General features: G+C 41.5%; 1 protein-coding gene across 4 annotated transcripts in view; it reads left to right on the forward strand.

Annotated features, from left to right (window-relative positions):
• AATF (apoptosis antagonizing transcription factor) overlaps window positions 1-16,011 on the forward strand; it is a 114,125-nt gene that overhangs the window by 79,453 nt on the left and 18,661 nt on the right. Inside the window, exons 11-14 of one of the 4 annotated variants that reach the window (XM_042255362.1) lie at window positions 8,070-8,141; window positions 11,237-11,324; window positions 13,086-13,229; window positions 13,753-13,853. In XM_042255362.1, the coding sequence (XP_042111296.1) occupies window positions 8,070-8,141; window positions 11,237-11,324; window positions 13,086-13,229; window positions 13,753-13,853 (405 nt within the window). Of the gene's footprint in view, window positions 1-8,069; window positions 8,142-11,236; window positions 11,325-13,085; window positions 13,230-13,752; window positions 13,854-16,011 lie in introns of those variants that run through there. The other 3 variants (XM_042255363.1, XM_042255364.2, XM_027975312.2) reach the window with 3 other exon arrangements.

Below are 16,011 nucleotides of genomic sequence, written 5' to 3' on the forward strand. Positions count from 1 at the left end.
TCCCAAGACTGCATCAGTCTCCTACTGGGATGTTCGTTTACTTGCTCACTCACCTGTGTGCCTCACAGAGGCACCTGTCTCTTCTGTATCCCCATCCCTGATAGGATTTAAAGAAGAATGTTACTACTAGTACTTTATAATTGATCAGGCTGAATAAATACCTGTTCTTTAATTTTGAGATTAGACTTTTCTCCAATAGTGCACTTTTAAAATTGGAACTTTGAAGAAGACATACACTCTATGTATGCTATCACTTTCATGTGGAATCTAAGAAATAAAACGAATGTACATGACAAAACAGAAACAGGCTCACAGAGAGAACAAATTAGTGGCTACCAGTGGAGAGAAGGAGGGGTGAGATGGGGATATGGGGATTAAAAGACAGACTACTGTGTACAAAATAAAATGGCAGCAAGGATAAATTGAACGGCACAGGGAAATATAGCCATTATTTTATAATCACTTTAAATGGAGTATAATCTATAAAAATATTGAATCACAGTGTTGTATATCTGGAACTAATACAATGTTGTAGATCAACTATACTTCTAGTTAATTAATTAATAGCTCTGTGAGGCTTTAAATGTTCTCTCGAGGGAGGAGCCCAGGATTTCAGTCAGGAGACTGGCTTTGTCTGGCTGTATGATGTTGGTTGCTCTTTATTCTCTGAGCCTCACTTTACTCATTTAATAAGTTGAAATACTAATCCCTGTATGTGTATGTGTGTGAGAGAGAGTCAGTTGTGTCCAACTCTCTGTGATCCCATGGACTGTAGCTCTCCAGGCTCCTCTGTCCATGGAGTTCTCCAGGCAAGAATACTGAAGTGGGTCGCCATGCCCTTCTCCAGGGGATCGTCCTGATCCAGAGATCAAACCTGGGTTTCCCACATTGCAGGCTCTTTACTTACTGTCTGAGCCACCAAGGAAGCCTAATTTGGTTTGAGGGATGGATTTGATTTGAGGATTCAAATAATGTGTATATGTCTAGTACATAATAAACATTTGAAAGTGTTAGAGTCTTTGATTTCTCTTGTGTTTACCTATTGGCATTGCTGTTGCAAATATATGCTCTTCAAAAGAATTGAAAAGAGCAAAAGATGTTTTTTCTACATTACTGTATTTTTGTGAGTTTTAAAGCTGCTAGGGCAAATATCTATAATTGTGTGTCCCTTGAGGGCAAGAATTGTGCTGATTTTTTTCAAGTTAATTCCAACCTTATTGCCTACTGTAGTGCCTCACAGACATGTTTTCGGATGATCGTGACAGTAAAATTAACCCGCTTATCAAGTAAGACTTTCTGTGAGATGCAGCATTCACACTTGACACTGAGCAGACCAGGAAGAGTTAGCCTATGGAAAGGCCAAAAAGAATAATGTTTGCCAAACACAGTCTTGAGAATATCCCCGTCTGTTTTGGGAACCAAAGTTCATTTGTTTTGGCAGACTTGAAGTAAATATGAGGGAATAACAGGAGGTGAGACTGTGTGAATGAGTGGGTGCTAAATCGTGGTCATACTCGACATTTGGACTTTACTCTGTGGACTGTAGCAAGTCATTGAGAAACAAGGAAGCCTGAGCACCTGTCAGAGATTGGAGCAGTGCATCACAGCTAGCTGCACTGTGGGGCCTTAGATCGGATCCTGGAAAGACAGAGGACAGTGGGACAAAAAATGGGTGACACTGAATAAGGCCTGTGGTTTAGGTAATGGACTGTACAGGTGTTAATTTCCTAATTTTGATAATTACGTTGGTGTAAGTTGTTAGCATTCGAGGAAACTAGGTGAAGGTGTACATGAACTCTGCACTACTTTGGTAACTTTCCCGTAAGTCTGCAATTATAGCACAGCACAAGAAGTAAGAGGAAAAGTGATAAATAAGGTCACGTGCTTTGAACTGTGTTGCAGTTCCATCACCTGTATTCATCGAGGCTCTCTTTGTGACCATGACCATGTGGGATGTGGTCAGAATCAGTGATGTTCATATATAGCAATAACGACAACTAACATTTATAAAACTCTCTCTGTCGGGCACTGCAGAGCAGTTTACATGCAGAAGTGGAAAAGACACATCCTCCGATGCTAAAATGTTCAGGTTTGAAATCTGACTCTTGCACTGACTGGCCTTGAGACCCCTTGGGCAAGTCACTTAACATCTCTCTGTGCTTCAGTTTCCTCATCTGTCAAGCCAGTATGATAATAGAAGGCACATTCCATAGGACTGTCATGCAGATTGAAATTAGCTAACTCATGTAAAGTACTTCAGATAAGTGACTCACCCACTGTTACAGAGCTAGTAATCATGAATGTAGATTTAAGCTAATTGGTCTGATTCCAGAGTCCACGTCTAACCTGTGGCTCTTGAGTTGTTTCTGTGGCTAGGACTTAGGAGGCACCGACATGATATCTAGGCTACGTTAGAACTCTGCTGTGAAGGTTTTAACAAAGGGCCTAGGCTAGATGAGAATAGGTTTAGTTGCTCAGTCGTGTCCAAGACTCTTGCAGCCCCATGGACTGTAGCCTGTGAGGCTCCTCTGTCCATGGGATTCTCCAGGCAAGATTACTGGAGTGGGTTGCCATTTCCTTCTCCAGGATAGATGAGAATACATGTCGTAAATAACTTCCTTTAAATTAGACCTCCAGAAGAGCTGGTGGTGTGCCAGCTGTCATCACTGGTACTAGGTTCCACCATGGGCAGGCTTTGCTCTTTGTTTGTGGTTCAGTACAGACGCTCAGTCGTGTCCGACTCTTTGCGACCCCATGAATCACAGCACACCAGGCCTCCCTGTCCATCACCAACTCCCGGAGTTCACTCAGACTCATGTCCATTGAGTCGGTGATGCCATCCAGCCATCTCATCCTTTTGTCCCCTTCTCCTCCTGCCCCCAATCCCTCCCAGTATCAGCGTCTTTTCCAATGAGACAGCTCTTTGCTTGAGGTGGCCAAAGTATTGGAGTTTCTGCCTCAGCATCAGTCCTTCCAATGAACACTCAGGACTGATCTCCTTTAGGATGGATTGGTTGGGCCTCCTTGCAGTCCAAGGGACTCTCAAGAGTCTTCTCCAACACCACAGTTCAAAAGCATCAGTCTTCGGCACTCAGCCTTCTTCATAGTCCAACTCTCGAATCCACACATGACCACAGGAAAAACCATAGCCTTGATTAGACAGACCTTAGTCAGCAAAGTTGGAGAAGGCAATGGCACCCCACTCCAGTACTCTTGCCTGAAAAATCCCATGGATGGAGGAGCCTGGTGGGCTGCAGTCCATGGGGTTGTGAAGAGTCCGGCACGACTGAGCAACTTCACTTTCACTTTTCAGTTTCATGCATTGGAAAAGGAAATGGAAACCCACTTCCATTGTTCTTGCCTGGAGAATCCCAGGGATGGAGAGTAGGACACGACTAAAGCGACTTAGCAGCAGCAGCAGCAGTCGGCAAAGTAATGTCTCTGCTTTTGAATATGCTATCTAGGTTGGTCATGACTTTTCTTCCAAAGAGTAAGCGTCTTTTAATTTCGTGGCTGCAGTCACCATCTGCAGTGATTTTGGAGCCCCCTAAAATGAAGTCTGACACTCTTTCCCCATCTATTTTCCATGAAGTGATGGGACTGGATGCCATGATCTTCGTTTTCTGAATGTTGAGCTTTAAGCCAACTTTTTCACTCTCTTCTTTCAGTTTCATCAAGAGGCTTTTTAGTTCCTCTTCACTTTCTGCCATAAGGGTGGTATGTTTGTGGTAGGGTTGGAAAAAAAAGAAATACCATAGCAAAGGTGAACATGGCCTTGTGGAAACATTAATTTCAATGATAGCAGGTCAGTGGCATCACCCTGGTCAGATTGGTTGTTAGCAGTTTGCTAGTTGGATGCTAGAAAATAACATTAAAAAAAAGGAAATATGCTGGGTTTTGGAAATAATTATGATTATTAATTCCCAGTATTTTACTCAGCATTATCTGTAAGTGGATTTGATCCTGATTTAAGCAGAATCTTAATGTAAATGAATTAAAGTCTCAGGCCTTTAATAATGAAATGTCATACTGTGTTTTGTGTTTGTGTGTTCTTCTGCAACAAAATTATATTTATTCCTTCTTAATATGGTTGGTAATTTTAATACTAAAACATGCATCCATCCTCAGCACTGAGATGAGGTAAAAATGCATTGTATTAAATCATCTTTAATCTGATTACTACTTAAAAGCCTGTCCTTCACCATGCAGTTACTAGTTACTGAATATGTTGTATTAAAGTATAAAGGTATTCCACAGAGCAGTGCCGTCCAATAAAAAGTACCTTTACATGTGTAATTTTTTAAGTTTCTTTTAATTGGAAGGCAATTGCTTTGCAGTGTTGTGTTGGTTTCTTCCGTGTATAGGATGAATCAGCTGTCAGCACACCCATGATTGTAACACCCCTTCCCGCCCCGCCCCCCCAGGTCATCGCAGAGCCACAGGCTGAACGCCTCTGTTATACAGGGGCTTTGCCTGGCTGTCTCTCTCACGCCTGGTGATGCGTATGTTTCAGGGCTGCTCTCTCAGTCTGTCCCACCCTCTCCTTCCCTGGCTGTGTCCACGAGCCCGTTCTCTTAAGTCTGGACTCTTACTCCTGCCCTGCAAATAGGTTCCTCAGTTACATGTATAATTTTAAATGTTCTAGTAGCTGCAATTAAAAAGGGGGGAAAAGAAATAAGTGTACTTAAGTAATAATACATTTCATTTAGCCCAATATCTAGCTTATAGTATTTTAACAGTTTATTGTTTTAAAATTATTCGTGATATATTTTACATTTTTTCCATCTGAAATTTTCAAAATCTGGTGCACATTTCCAGTGTTCAGTAAGCCACCTGTGGCCAATGACTCCTGGATCAGACAAAGCAACTATTGGGTATAGTTCATAGTCTTTGTCTAGACAGTGAATTAAACCTGTCTTTGGACATAGCCAAAAATAGTTCTCATTTTTTCAGATGAAAACTGAAGTTTGGTGAAGCCTAAAAGACATTAAAGGGCTTCCCTGGTGGCTCAGATGGTAAAGAATCTGCCTACAATGTGGGAGATGTGGGTTCGATCCCTGGTTTGGGAAGGTCCCCTGGAGGAGGGCATGGCAACCTAGAATGGATAAGCAACAAGATCCTACTGTATACCACAGGGAACTCTATTCAATACCCTGTGATAAACCATTATGGAAAAGTATATGAAAAAAAATGTGTGTGTGTATATATATCAGTTCAGTTCAGTCACTCAGTCATGTCCAACTCTTGGCGACCCCATGGACTGCAGCGTGCCAGGCTTCACTACCCATTACCAACTCTGGTAGCTTGCTCAGACTCATGTCCATCCAGTCAGTGATGTCATCCAACTATCTCATGCTCTGTCATCCCCTTCTCCTGCTTTCAATCTTTCCCAGCATCAGGTCTTTTCCAGTGAGCCAGTTCTTCACATCAGGTGGCCAAAAAATTGGAGCCCCACCCTTGGCATCAGTCCTTCCAATGAATATTCAGGACTGATTTCCTTTAGTTTGATCTGATCTCCTTGCAGTCCAAGGACTCTCAAGAGTCTTTTCCAGCACCAGAGTTCAAAAACATCAATTCTTTGGCGCTCAGCTTTCTGTACGGTCCAACTCTCATATCCATACAAAGCTATAGCTTTGACTTGACGGACCTTTGTCGGCAAAGTAATGTCTCTGTTTTTTAATATGCTGACTAGGTTGGTAGTAGCTTTTCTTTCAAGAAGCAAGCGTCTTTTAATCTCATGGCTACAGTCACCATCAGCAGTGATTATGGAGCCGAAGAAAATAAAGTCTGTTACTGTTTCCATTGTTTGCCCATCTATTTGCCATGAAGTAATGGGTCAGGATGCCATGATGTAATGGGTCAGGATGCCATGATGCTCATTTTTTGAATGTGGAGTTTTAAGCCAGCTTTTTCACTCTCCTCTTTCACCTTCATCAGGAGGCTCTGAGTTACTCTTCGCTTTCTGCCATAAGGGTGGTGTCATCTGCATATCTGAAGTTATTGATATTTCTCTCAGCAATCTTGATTCCATCTTGTGCTTCATCCAGGCATTTCGCATGATGTACTCTGCATATAAGTTAAATACACACACATGTGTATATATATACACACACACACACACTGAATCACTTCGTTATACAGCAGAAATTAGCAAAACTTTGTAAATCAATTATGCTTCAATAAAATAAAGAAAAGAATCTTCACTTTAGCACTGTTTATAATGCTTTTTTAAGGGGGTGAAGTCACTCAGTCATGTCCAACTCTTTGCGACCCCATGGACTGTAGCCTACCAGGCTCCTCTGTCAATGGGATTTTCCAGGCATTAGTACTGGAGTAGATTGCCATTTCCTTCTCCAGGGGATCTTCCCAACCCAGGGATCGAACCCGGGTCTCCCACGTTGTAGACAGACGCTTAACCATCTGAGCCACCAGGGAAGTATAAGGGGGAAGACTATATAAATGCTTATCAATAGGAGGTTTAGTAAATTACAATATATTGACGCAACAGAATATTCTGGAACTATTAAAAAGAATACAGTATGACATAGTGGAAAAATGCATGATGCATGAGCATGTGAAAACATGTTGTTTATATTTGTCTTATATATGGAGAATGCTATAGGCAAACTTAATTAACAGTGATTATTTCTAGAGATTACAGGGGACTTGTCAGTTCTTTCTGTATTTCTGAATTTGTAATTATATATTACTTTTTATAATTAGGAGGTAATGGGCATAAAGGAAGTATGATGAACAGAGATTTTGTTTTTGCGTCTTATAAGAAGTGAAAAATTGGAAACAATACGACTTCAGAAATATGAAAATATATTTATAGTACTTCTTGGAATTTTGTATACAGCTATGGAGATACAATGCTAAGTGGAAGAAAAGAATAGGAAATTGTGTTGTGTGGATTACTATGTAAAATGAACATAATTAACCAAAATATTAATAATATTAATAAATATTTGTAACAGTCCTTCTGTAGATGAAAGAATATGTATGCATTTTTTGTGTACTTAGTTGGTTTTCCAAATTTTCTGTAATGGATTTATGCTTTTTTCTATTACTCTTGTAATGGGAAAAATCTTATCACTATTAGTCTTTAAAATTCATTTTTTAAAGATTGAAATTTGGGAGGCTTGGCTATTTGGTGGTAGAGAATCAAATTCTTTGATGTGGGTAAAAATGTTTTTTAAATGGTGAAACATTACACATATGTTATATCATTTTTGTGTGGATAGTATTTTGCCCAAGAAGAGGTGTTTTTTTTTGGTTAGAATTTTATATGACATGTCCTACAGCCTCTTCTTTTTTAAATAGAAGGGGATACCTTCTTTGAATTCTCTTAGCTCTAATTTGGTCTGTGTAATGTCAAATATTTATTCAGCCTTCTTCACCAGAGGATCTCAAAGCACTTTGTATAAAAATACCTCTTTTTTTCTACTGGTGGGAGATGGAATTGACACAACTTCAATTTTTATAACACCTTGACTGAAAATGTAGGGAGTAGACGCTTTACGTAGCAGTTGTAGGCCTTAGTTTAAGAAGGGTGAAATGAAAGGTCTGGTGGAACTGGTGAATGAAGGTGATTCCAGAAGCCTTTTCTGACTCCGGGAACCAGTGCTAGTGAGTGATGAGGTGTTCCATTTGGATGGTACGCCACTGCCTCTGCTCCCGACTGAAAAATGATCAGGATATATGCAGAGAAGGGGACAATGGGGTAATCTGGTCCTCACCACCTCTTGTCTGGAGTGATGTTTAAGGCTTAGTGTATTGCTTCAGGGCACAAATGTGTGCCCTTTTTTGGGTCATGAGATAATGGAGTTGTGTAGAACTACTGTCATTTACAATGTGCCCTTATCAGACTTTTCTCCTATAACACTGTTACAGGAGAATAGGGTTTTTATGGTTATGAGTGGCACATGCCTAGAAATTATTCCCTGTTCCACTCTGGAGCCGGATGTTCTTGCGATCATGTGGAGTTTGTTACCTCATAGAGTGTGTTTCCTTTTCTAGGTTAATAGTTACTAATGTTGCTGCCTGTTTTTTTTTCCTACTTTGTTTAGGTTTCATGTGCTTAGCAAGCTGCTGAGCTTCATGGCACCTATTGACCATACCACAATGAATGATGATGCCAGGTGAGTAATAGATTAGTTATATGTCTCAAATGGCTTCATGAAAGCCCAGTATTGACCTGTACTAAAGCCTGTTGCCCTCTCCGTTTCTTCTTATCAGTTAACCATTTGTCATCGGCATCACTGAAAGGGTCCTTGTAACATCTCTTCACTCCCATAGTTACTGTAAAACCAAAACAAAATTTTTGTAAATCTCAGTGCTGTCTCTGGTGGGTTTTTGTTTTTGCTGTTTTGTTTTTAACATTAGCCACCTGCTTTGGACATCTGAGCTCTTCCTCTAGATAGATGGGCTGGGACAGTGCACACACACTTGCTCCATGTGTTTGGGATTTTATGTATATGTTCTCCTTTTAAAAATGGGTGTAGAGCTTGCTCTAGGGATGTGCATTATGTCTTGTTTGTTCAGAGTACTGTTGAGAATTTGGGGGTTTTTTTGAGCATTTTTTACAAAAGAAGTACATGCTCATTTTGCAAACTGGAAATGTGTATGCAAAAGTATACTCATAATTTAGAGATAATTAAAGAATTATCCATTTTTAAAGAATCATTCCTTCTATATTTATTAGTTGGCATTCTACTACAACATAATATTTTTATAATAATACTTATCTAGCCATATCTCTTCTCTTATTTACATTCATTTGTATCAATATGGACTCATGCTTTCCTATTTTATTCAGTTAGTTAGAATCTGTTGTTGTCGTTATTTATTTTGGTTTGTCTCAGATTAATAGAAGTCCCTTCAAGCTGGTTTCATCTTTTTGAGATATCCCCACTTATTCTTTGAGTACTTTTTACTTTCCACCACAGCACGGTATTCTAGGCTCATCTCACATTTTCCCATTTCCAGTCCTGGAATCACTCTTTCTCCAAGGAATGCTGACTGTTTTTAATGGAGTATGGTTTTTAGAAACCAAGTTCTGGGCGCTGAGATGCTCATTATTCTAGGCATCATTGTTTCTAGGTTCTGTCAGTGTGCGGAGATAGGACGAGTGTGCACACACACGCACCACACACACACGCACCACGTACACACGCACCACATACACACGCACCACATACACACGCACCACACACACACGCACACACACACACGCACACACACACACACACACACACACACACCACATACACACGCACCACACACACGCACACACACACACACACCACACACACACACACACGCACACATACACACACACGCACCACACACACACGCACCACGTACACACGCACCACATACACACGCACCACACACACACACGCACCACACACACACCCACACACACACACACCACACACACACACGCACCACACACACACGCACCACACACACGCACCACACACACACACGCACCACACACACACGCACCACACACACACGCACCACATACACACGCACCACACACACACACGCACCACACACACACGCACACACACACACACACACACGCACCACACACACACGCACCACACACACACGCACCACACACACACGCACCACACACACACGCACAGGGCATACACACGCACAGGGCATACACACGCACCACACACACACGCACCACACACACACGCACCACACACACACGCACCACACACACACGCACCACACACACACACGCACCACACACACGCACCACACACACACGCACCACACACACACGCACCACACACCACACACACACACACACACACGCACCACACACACACACGCACCACACACACACACGCACCACACACACACACGCACCACACACACACACGCACCACACACACACACGCACCACACACACACGCACCACACACACACACGCACCACACACACACACGCACAGGACATTACCACTTTTAACATCTGAGGGCATTTCCTTTCAGTCTTTATGGTTTCCCTTTCAGTATGTTCTTGTTTTTCTTTTTATGTAATTACAATTATATTCTACTCTTGTGATCTTTTTATTTAAATATTTTGCATACTCTGACCATTTAGTATCATTAAAATTATTCAAAAATTTAAGTGACTACGTAATATCTATTTTAGCCATCTGCTAATTTTTGGAAATTTAAATTATTTTAAATTATCATTGTTGTAATGCTGTGATAGACGTTTTAAAACATAAATCTTTACCAAGTGATATTATTGGTCAAAATGTAGGCACATGTGGATTTTGCCAGCTTTATCCCTCAAGCTGTACTTAGCCTTTTTATTTGAGAGTATTTAGTTTACTACTAAACTCCGTCAGATTTCCTCCCCTTGAAAAGTAGTAGATATGCAGGTTTAGTTGAACACAGTGGTGATTAATTTTTTTGTTTGCTTTTGTCCTGATTACAAAACAGCTTATGGATGATTCTGAGTGAATTTATACTCACATCTTTGTGACTTCCTATGCTTGCCTGTGAATGCTTATGTCTAGCTGGTTTTACTTGTTTTGTTTTAGGGTTTTTTTTTCTCATCTATTTCTTGATCTAATCTGTTTTTAAAAATAATAGAGTGAAATGCATGCTTCTTAGATTCTCTGTCGGGATGACATGAAAAAAATTACTTCAACAGGAAAGGAAAGTCAGGTTCTTATAAAGGAAGACAGACCCATCCAGGTACACTGTTATTCCAGACATAAAGAGAGCCTGGTCTAAGTATTAGGGCACCTTTTGGATACAGCATTGCTGCACCGTCTGGAGACCAGCTGTCATTCCTAGGTGGGACTTTTCCTGAGTCACCTGATACCCCAGGATGCCTTGTTTTCCAGAATCTAATTTATTTACTCACAATTTTTGAGGGCCTCCTGTATTCTAGATGTAAAGATAACTTGAAGGTGACTTTATTATTAAGGATTATGTTGGGCTTGATATATAAGAAACAGAACCTGACTACAGAGGCATAAGCAAACAGGAGTTTATTTTTCTGGCAGAATAATTCTAGGGGAGGCAGGTAATGACTAGCAGTGTTTTTCCCTTCTCAGTGGTATTGGGACCAGCATCTCTGGTTCTTCCCTCTGTGGTCCCAAGGTGGCTGCTGCAGCGTTAGCCATCAAGCATGCATTTTGGGTAGGAAGAAGAGGAAAGGAGTAGTGTCAGCCACATCGATTTTCTTTTATCAGAACAGTAAAAGCTTCTCAGAAAGACTGCCAAAGACTTCTCACATCTCGTTGGCCAGAACCCTGTTCAATTGCCACTTCAGCAGAGCAGGTGAGAGAGGGGGTGATGGGATTGTGTTTGCTGGGCAACAGTTCATGTGGCATTTGGAGCTTATAGGAAAAAGCAGCTGCCCCTTGTGGACATTGCTAATTATCAGCATTGTTCTCAGCTGGTTTAGCCACTGTGTGTGTGGCAAGGCATTAAATAGAGGTCTCAGAGCTGGAGAACCCAGCATACGCCCTCTGCGTGGCTCCTGAGGACACTGAGGCTGGCACACAGGCTCATGCTCATGTTGCGTGGTCTGGATAGGCCAGGCTAACCATAGGCCAAATAAGTGACCATTCGCTCTTTCTGCTTTGAATATCAAGTCTCCCAGAGCCAGCCCGTAGTGTTACTTTCTCTTAGGAGGAAGGCCTATTTTGTTTTTGTTTAGATAATTCCATAAATGGAAATAATCTAGTACGGTACTATTTGGTTTCCCACTTTGTATATACCACAAAACGCTGAGAAATGGGAACCTTTCTTTTCAGTATCAGTGCATACTGCATTCCTCTAGGTGAATAATTTTGGCTTTGCTAAGTTACAGATATGCCTTTTTTTTTTTTAATGGTATCTAGATTTGTTGAAGGTAAGCCTCTGGGAAAATCCAGCCCATTTTTACAATTGTATCTATGGTAGAGTACAACAGAGTTACAGACATGTCATTCTTAGTGCACATGTATGAACAGAGAAGATTTAATGATTTTGAGGTAGAGAAAGGCTTTGTAAGCACGACCCCAAGGCCAGAAGCCACAGAGAAAGGTATTGGTAGATTTGACTACGTGAGTCAATTAAAAAAGATATCAAAAACAAAGTTATAAGTATATGAAAAAATTGTAAAGAAATAGTTCAGTGTAACATGACTTTACCATGTAATAATGCTGTGTAAAGAGTTTTTGCAGATCTCTTAAGAATATCCCAATAAGAATAGTGGGTGAAGCATGTCAACATTCAAACGTAGAAATTATAAAAGAAAAATTACAAATGGCCAAAAAATAGATTGTCAATCTTATTAATCAAAAGATGCAAATTATAATAATGACATTTCATTTTTTCTTATTAAATTGGAAAGCATTAGAAGATTGATAATCCCCCATGTTGATGGTGTGAGGAAGCAGACACTTTCGTATACTATTGTTAAGAACATGATTGGCAAAATCATTCTGGAGGGGTATTTGGCAACGCTTTAAAAAATTTTAAATGTAAATATATCTGTTGACCCAGAAAAATCCACTTCTAGCAATTAACCTAAGAAAATAGCAAGTTGGCAAATATTTTTGTATAAAGTCTTTACTGCAGCATTGTTTAAATGGAGAAAAAAATTTAAAAATCTAAATGACCATCAATAGGGGAGTAGTTAAAATGAATCACAGAAAAGAATTCAGTGAAGTTATAAGCAGTTAATAAAGGAGTCAGTGGAGCTGTATGTATTAACATAATGTTTAGTGTAATAAGTAAACTACAAAGTACTGTATTATAATCCTACTTTTGAGTAAATAGACATGTGTGATCAAAAAAAGAGTGATGCCTTTAAAAATATGCTGTTATGGAAGTAACTCCAGATTATTTTGTTAACTAGGAAAAAAAGAGGTTTTTGTAATCTCCATTTATGTTTTAAAAATTTAAATTAAGCAGCTAAATACTTACAAATATGTGAATATATATGTTACAGAACTTACATTGATAATATTTAAAATACCTGTGGGGAAAGAACTCAGATGAGGAATGGGCAAAGGGAGACGTTTTATTTTCCATGCTTCTGTTTTGCTTTAGCTTCCTGCCATGAGAATGAGACCCAGTAGCTGTGGCTCCCAGGCCCTGGAGCATGGGCTCAGTAGTCGTGGCACATGGCCTTCGTTGCTGTGTTGTGTTTGGGGTCTTCCTGGACCAGGGATCACACCCTTGTCTTCCGCACTGGTATGTGGATTCTTGACCACTGAGCCATGAGGGAAGCCCATAACAAGTTTTCTGGCCCTATTGGTAGAGGCTGCTCTACCTGTGGTTCCTACCACACCCAGATCTGGAGAGAGAGGCCCTTCTCTTCTTTAGTTGTTTCTTGGATCCAGTTTATCGCCTCACACATTTGCCTGAGTTAGATTAGTACCCAGTGTTAATGAAGAGAGGAGAAGGAGAGAATCCAAGCGCTGTTACTTGGCCTTGAATCCTCCATGTCATTTGTCCACTCTGAGCTCAAAAAATTTGCCCTTGGTGGAACTGAACTGAATTGAGACCAGAGCATAGCTCTCATTAAGGGAAAGAACGCAGAGAGCTTTAACACAGGGTATTAGAATATTCTTAGTGAAGGAAGAATTACTATGAGTAAAAGGATCTTTACAAAGGTAGTGAGCGGCATCTTCATTTTATTTTGCCTGTGGTGCAGTCTGTGTAGTGTTATCTATTTAGGTAATTTCTGCTGATACGTATTCTTTTCTCATGCTAGGTGATTTACTCTTCAAGCAATCTACTTAAAACTCTTTTAAGGTGTGGAGTAGCCCAGTTTGCTCCTGTATTACCAGAATTCTGTTTGGGGGCATCATCTAGGTAAACCTTGCATACTGAGTCACATGACTTTACACACGCTCGGGTTTCCTTTGTTAGTGAAAGTCTCAGGTAACCACTGACACTTCATACCACCCCATTAGGAGGGATGCAGGGGGTTTCTATTGCAGGCCTGATGAGCGCTCCTGGTACTGAGAGGAAAGAAGAGAAAGCCCACTTTGCCCCCGTGTCACATGTCTGCATGCAAGCGAGGAGGTGACCACAGGTCTAAAAACGATCGCTGGCGTTGCTGGGCCCTCGGGTGCTCTTGGCATGGGGCAGTGCTGCTCCCGTGTGCCCTTCACACTCACCTTTGTGAGGAGGGCAAAGCAGCATGTGATCCTGAAGCAGCGGAGTTAATACATGGGCTGAGGAGGACAAAGGCCTTGTCACCTTGATGGCAGAGAATTCCTCTAAATGTAGTGTCGCCACCTCGGGAACAGGCCGGTATGTTACTTGCATGATTTACAGGATTGCTGTCCACCTCACTGACTGTTGAAGTTATTCCGCGCTCACCAAGCTTATCAAGGATATTTTAGAACCAGCTTACACTACACAGTGGCAAGCCCTGGAGTGCTGTTAGACCAGAGGGAGGGAGGGCACAGCGAGAATTCAGGTGGCCTTTTACTATGGTTCTAACGAAATGAAGAATTTGTCAGTTGCAGAAATAATCATCTGCGTTTTTGTATTTTTGAAAGACCCTGCAAGTCAGACTTTTTTCTTATATACATTTTTTATTTATTTTGGCTTCACTGAGTGTTAGTTATGGGACGCAGGATCTGGACTCTTCCAGCTGAGGCATGCAGACTCTTAGTTGCGGTGTGTGAGACCATTTTCCTGCCTACAGGTTGAACCCAGGCCCCCTCCATCAGGAGCATGGAGTCTTAGCCACTGGACCTGCAGGGAAACCCCCGAGGCAGGCTTCTATTTATTTATTTTTGGCTGTGCTCAGGTGCTTTCCCCCAACTCCAGTAGCGGACAACGGGGCTACTCTAATTGCAGTGTGGGCTTCTCATCGAGCCCCCCTTTTCTGGGGCCCGCAGGTTTCAGGGGTTGTAGCACAGGGGTTCGGTAGCTGCGGCTCCTGGGCTCTACAGCGCAATCAGTAGTTGGGGCCTACAGGCTTAGTTGCTCTGTGGCATGTAGGATTTTCCTGGACCAGGGATTAACCCATGTTTCCTGCATTGGCGGGCAGATTCTTTACCACTGAGCCACCAGGGAAGTTCCCCAAGGCAGACTTTTAAAGAAGTTTGTTCTTCACTTGCCATGTTGATGGAGGTCAGATAGTAAAATGCTGGTGTAACAAGTAGGAGAAGTAAATTCTGAGTCAGACTCTGAGGCAGGTCATGATGTGTTCCTCCGAGCTGGCCCCGGCCCCGGCTCTGGGAAGGGGGCTCATGGGAACTGCTTGCTCTGTCGCTGTGGGTTTTCTTGCCAGCACAGAAGCAGGCCAAGCAGCAGCAGTCAACTTCGTGTATCCCTAAGAAAGCTGGTGTTTCCCTTGCATTTAACGGCAGCTTCAGAGACAGCAAGCTAAATCCTGTTTTGGTACTGCCCATGAAGAGGGTTAGGTTCTTGGATTTTCCTGAGAAGCTTTTTTTCTTGTTACAAAAATGATAGCAATCTTAACATTTTGTAGGTACTCCATCCCTTTGCAAAGAACTTAAATTCTCAATAGGAACAGCAAGAACTTTTATTTTGGCCCCCTTTCTCTCCTTTCCAGGCAAAAACTACTTTTCCCCACTCCTTCCAGAAAGCTCCTGGCTTTAAAAAGAACAAGGAGAGAATCCTTTAATGATAACCACTAAGCACCAAATACATTATTGTTTTACATCTGAAGTTTTAGAAACGTACAAATGTGATCCAGCCTTGTAAAGTGCTTTGTCAACATCACTGCCACGTTGTTCTTGAGGTGCCTCTGTATAATAGAATTTGTGCAGGCAATTTATCTTCTTGCGCCATTTTTGTGTGTGGGTCTGCACCCTGAGTGTGGGCATATCGTACCCATGGCATTCTTGTCGCCCTAACTGGTAACCCAGAAGTTACTTAGACCATTTTTGATTCCCCATTACCTACTGTACCCCCCCATACACACTTTTTATTAGACATAATGCGCTGAATAATGGTGAAATATTTCAATGAAGTTAGCTCAGCATTTGAG

The sequence above is a fragment of the Ovis aries genome, chromosome 11, assembly GCF_016772045.2.
Source record: "Ovis aries strain OAR_USU_Benz2616 breed Rambouillet chromosome 11, ARS-UI_Ramb_v3.0, whole genome shotgun sequence".
NCBI lineage: Eukaryota > Metazoa > Chordata > Mammalia > Artiodactyla > Bovidae > Ovis > Ovis aries.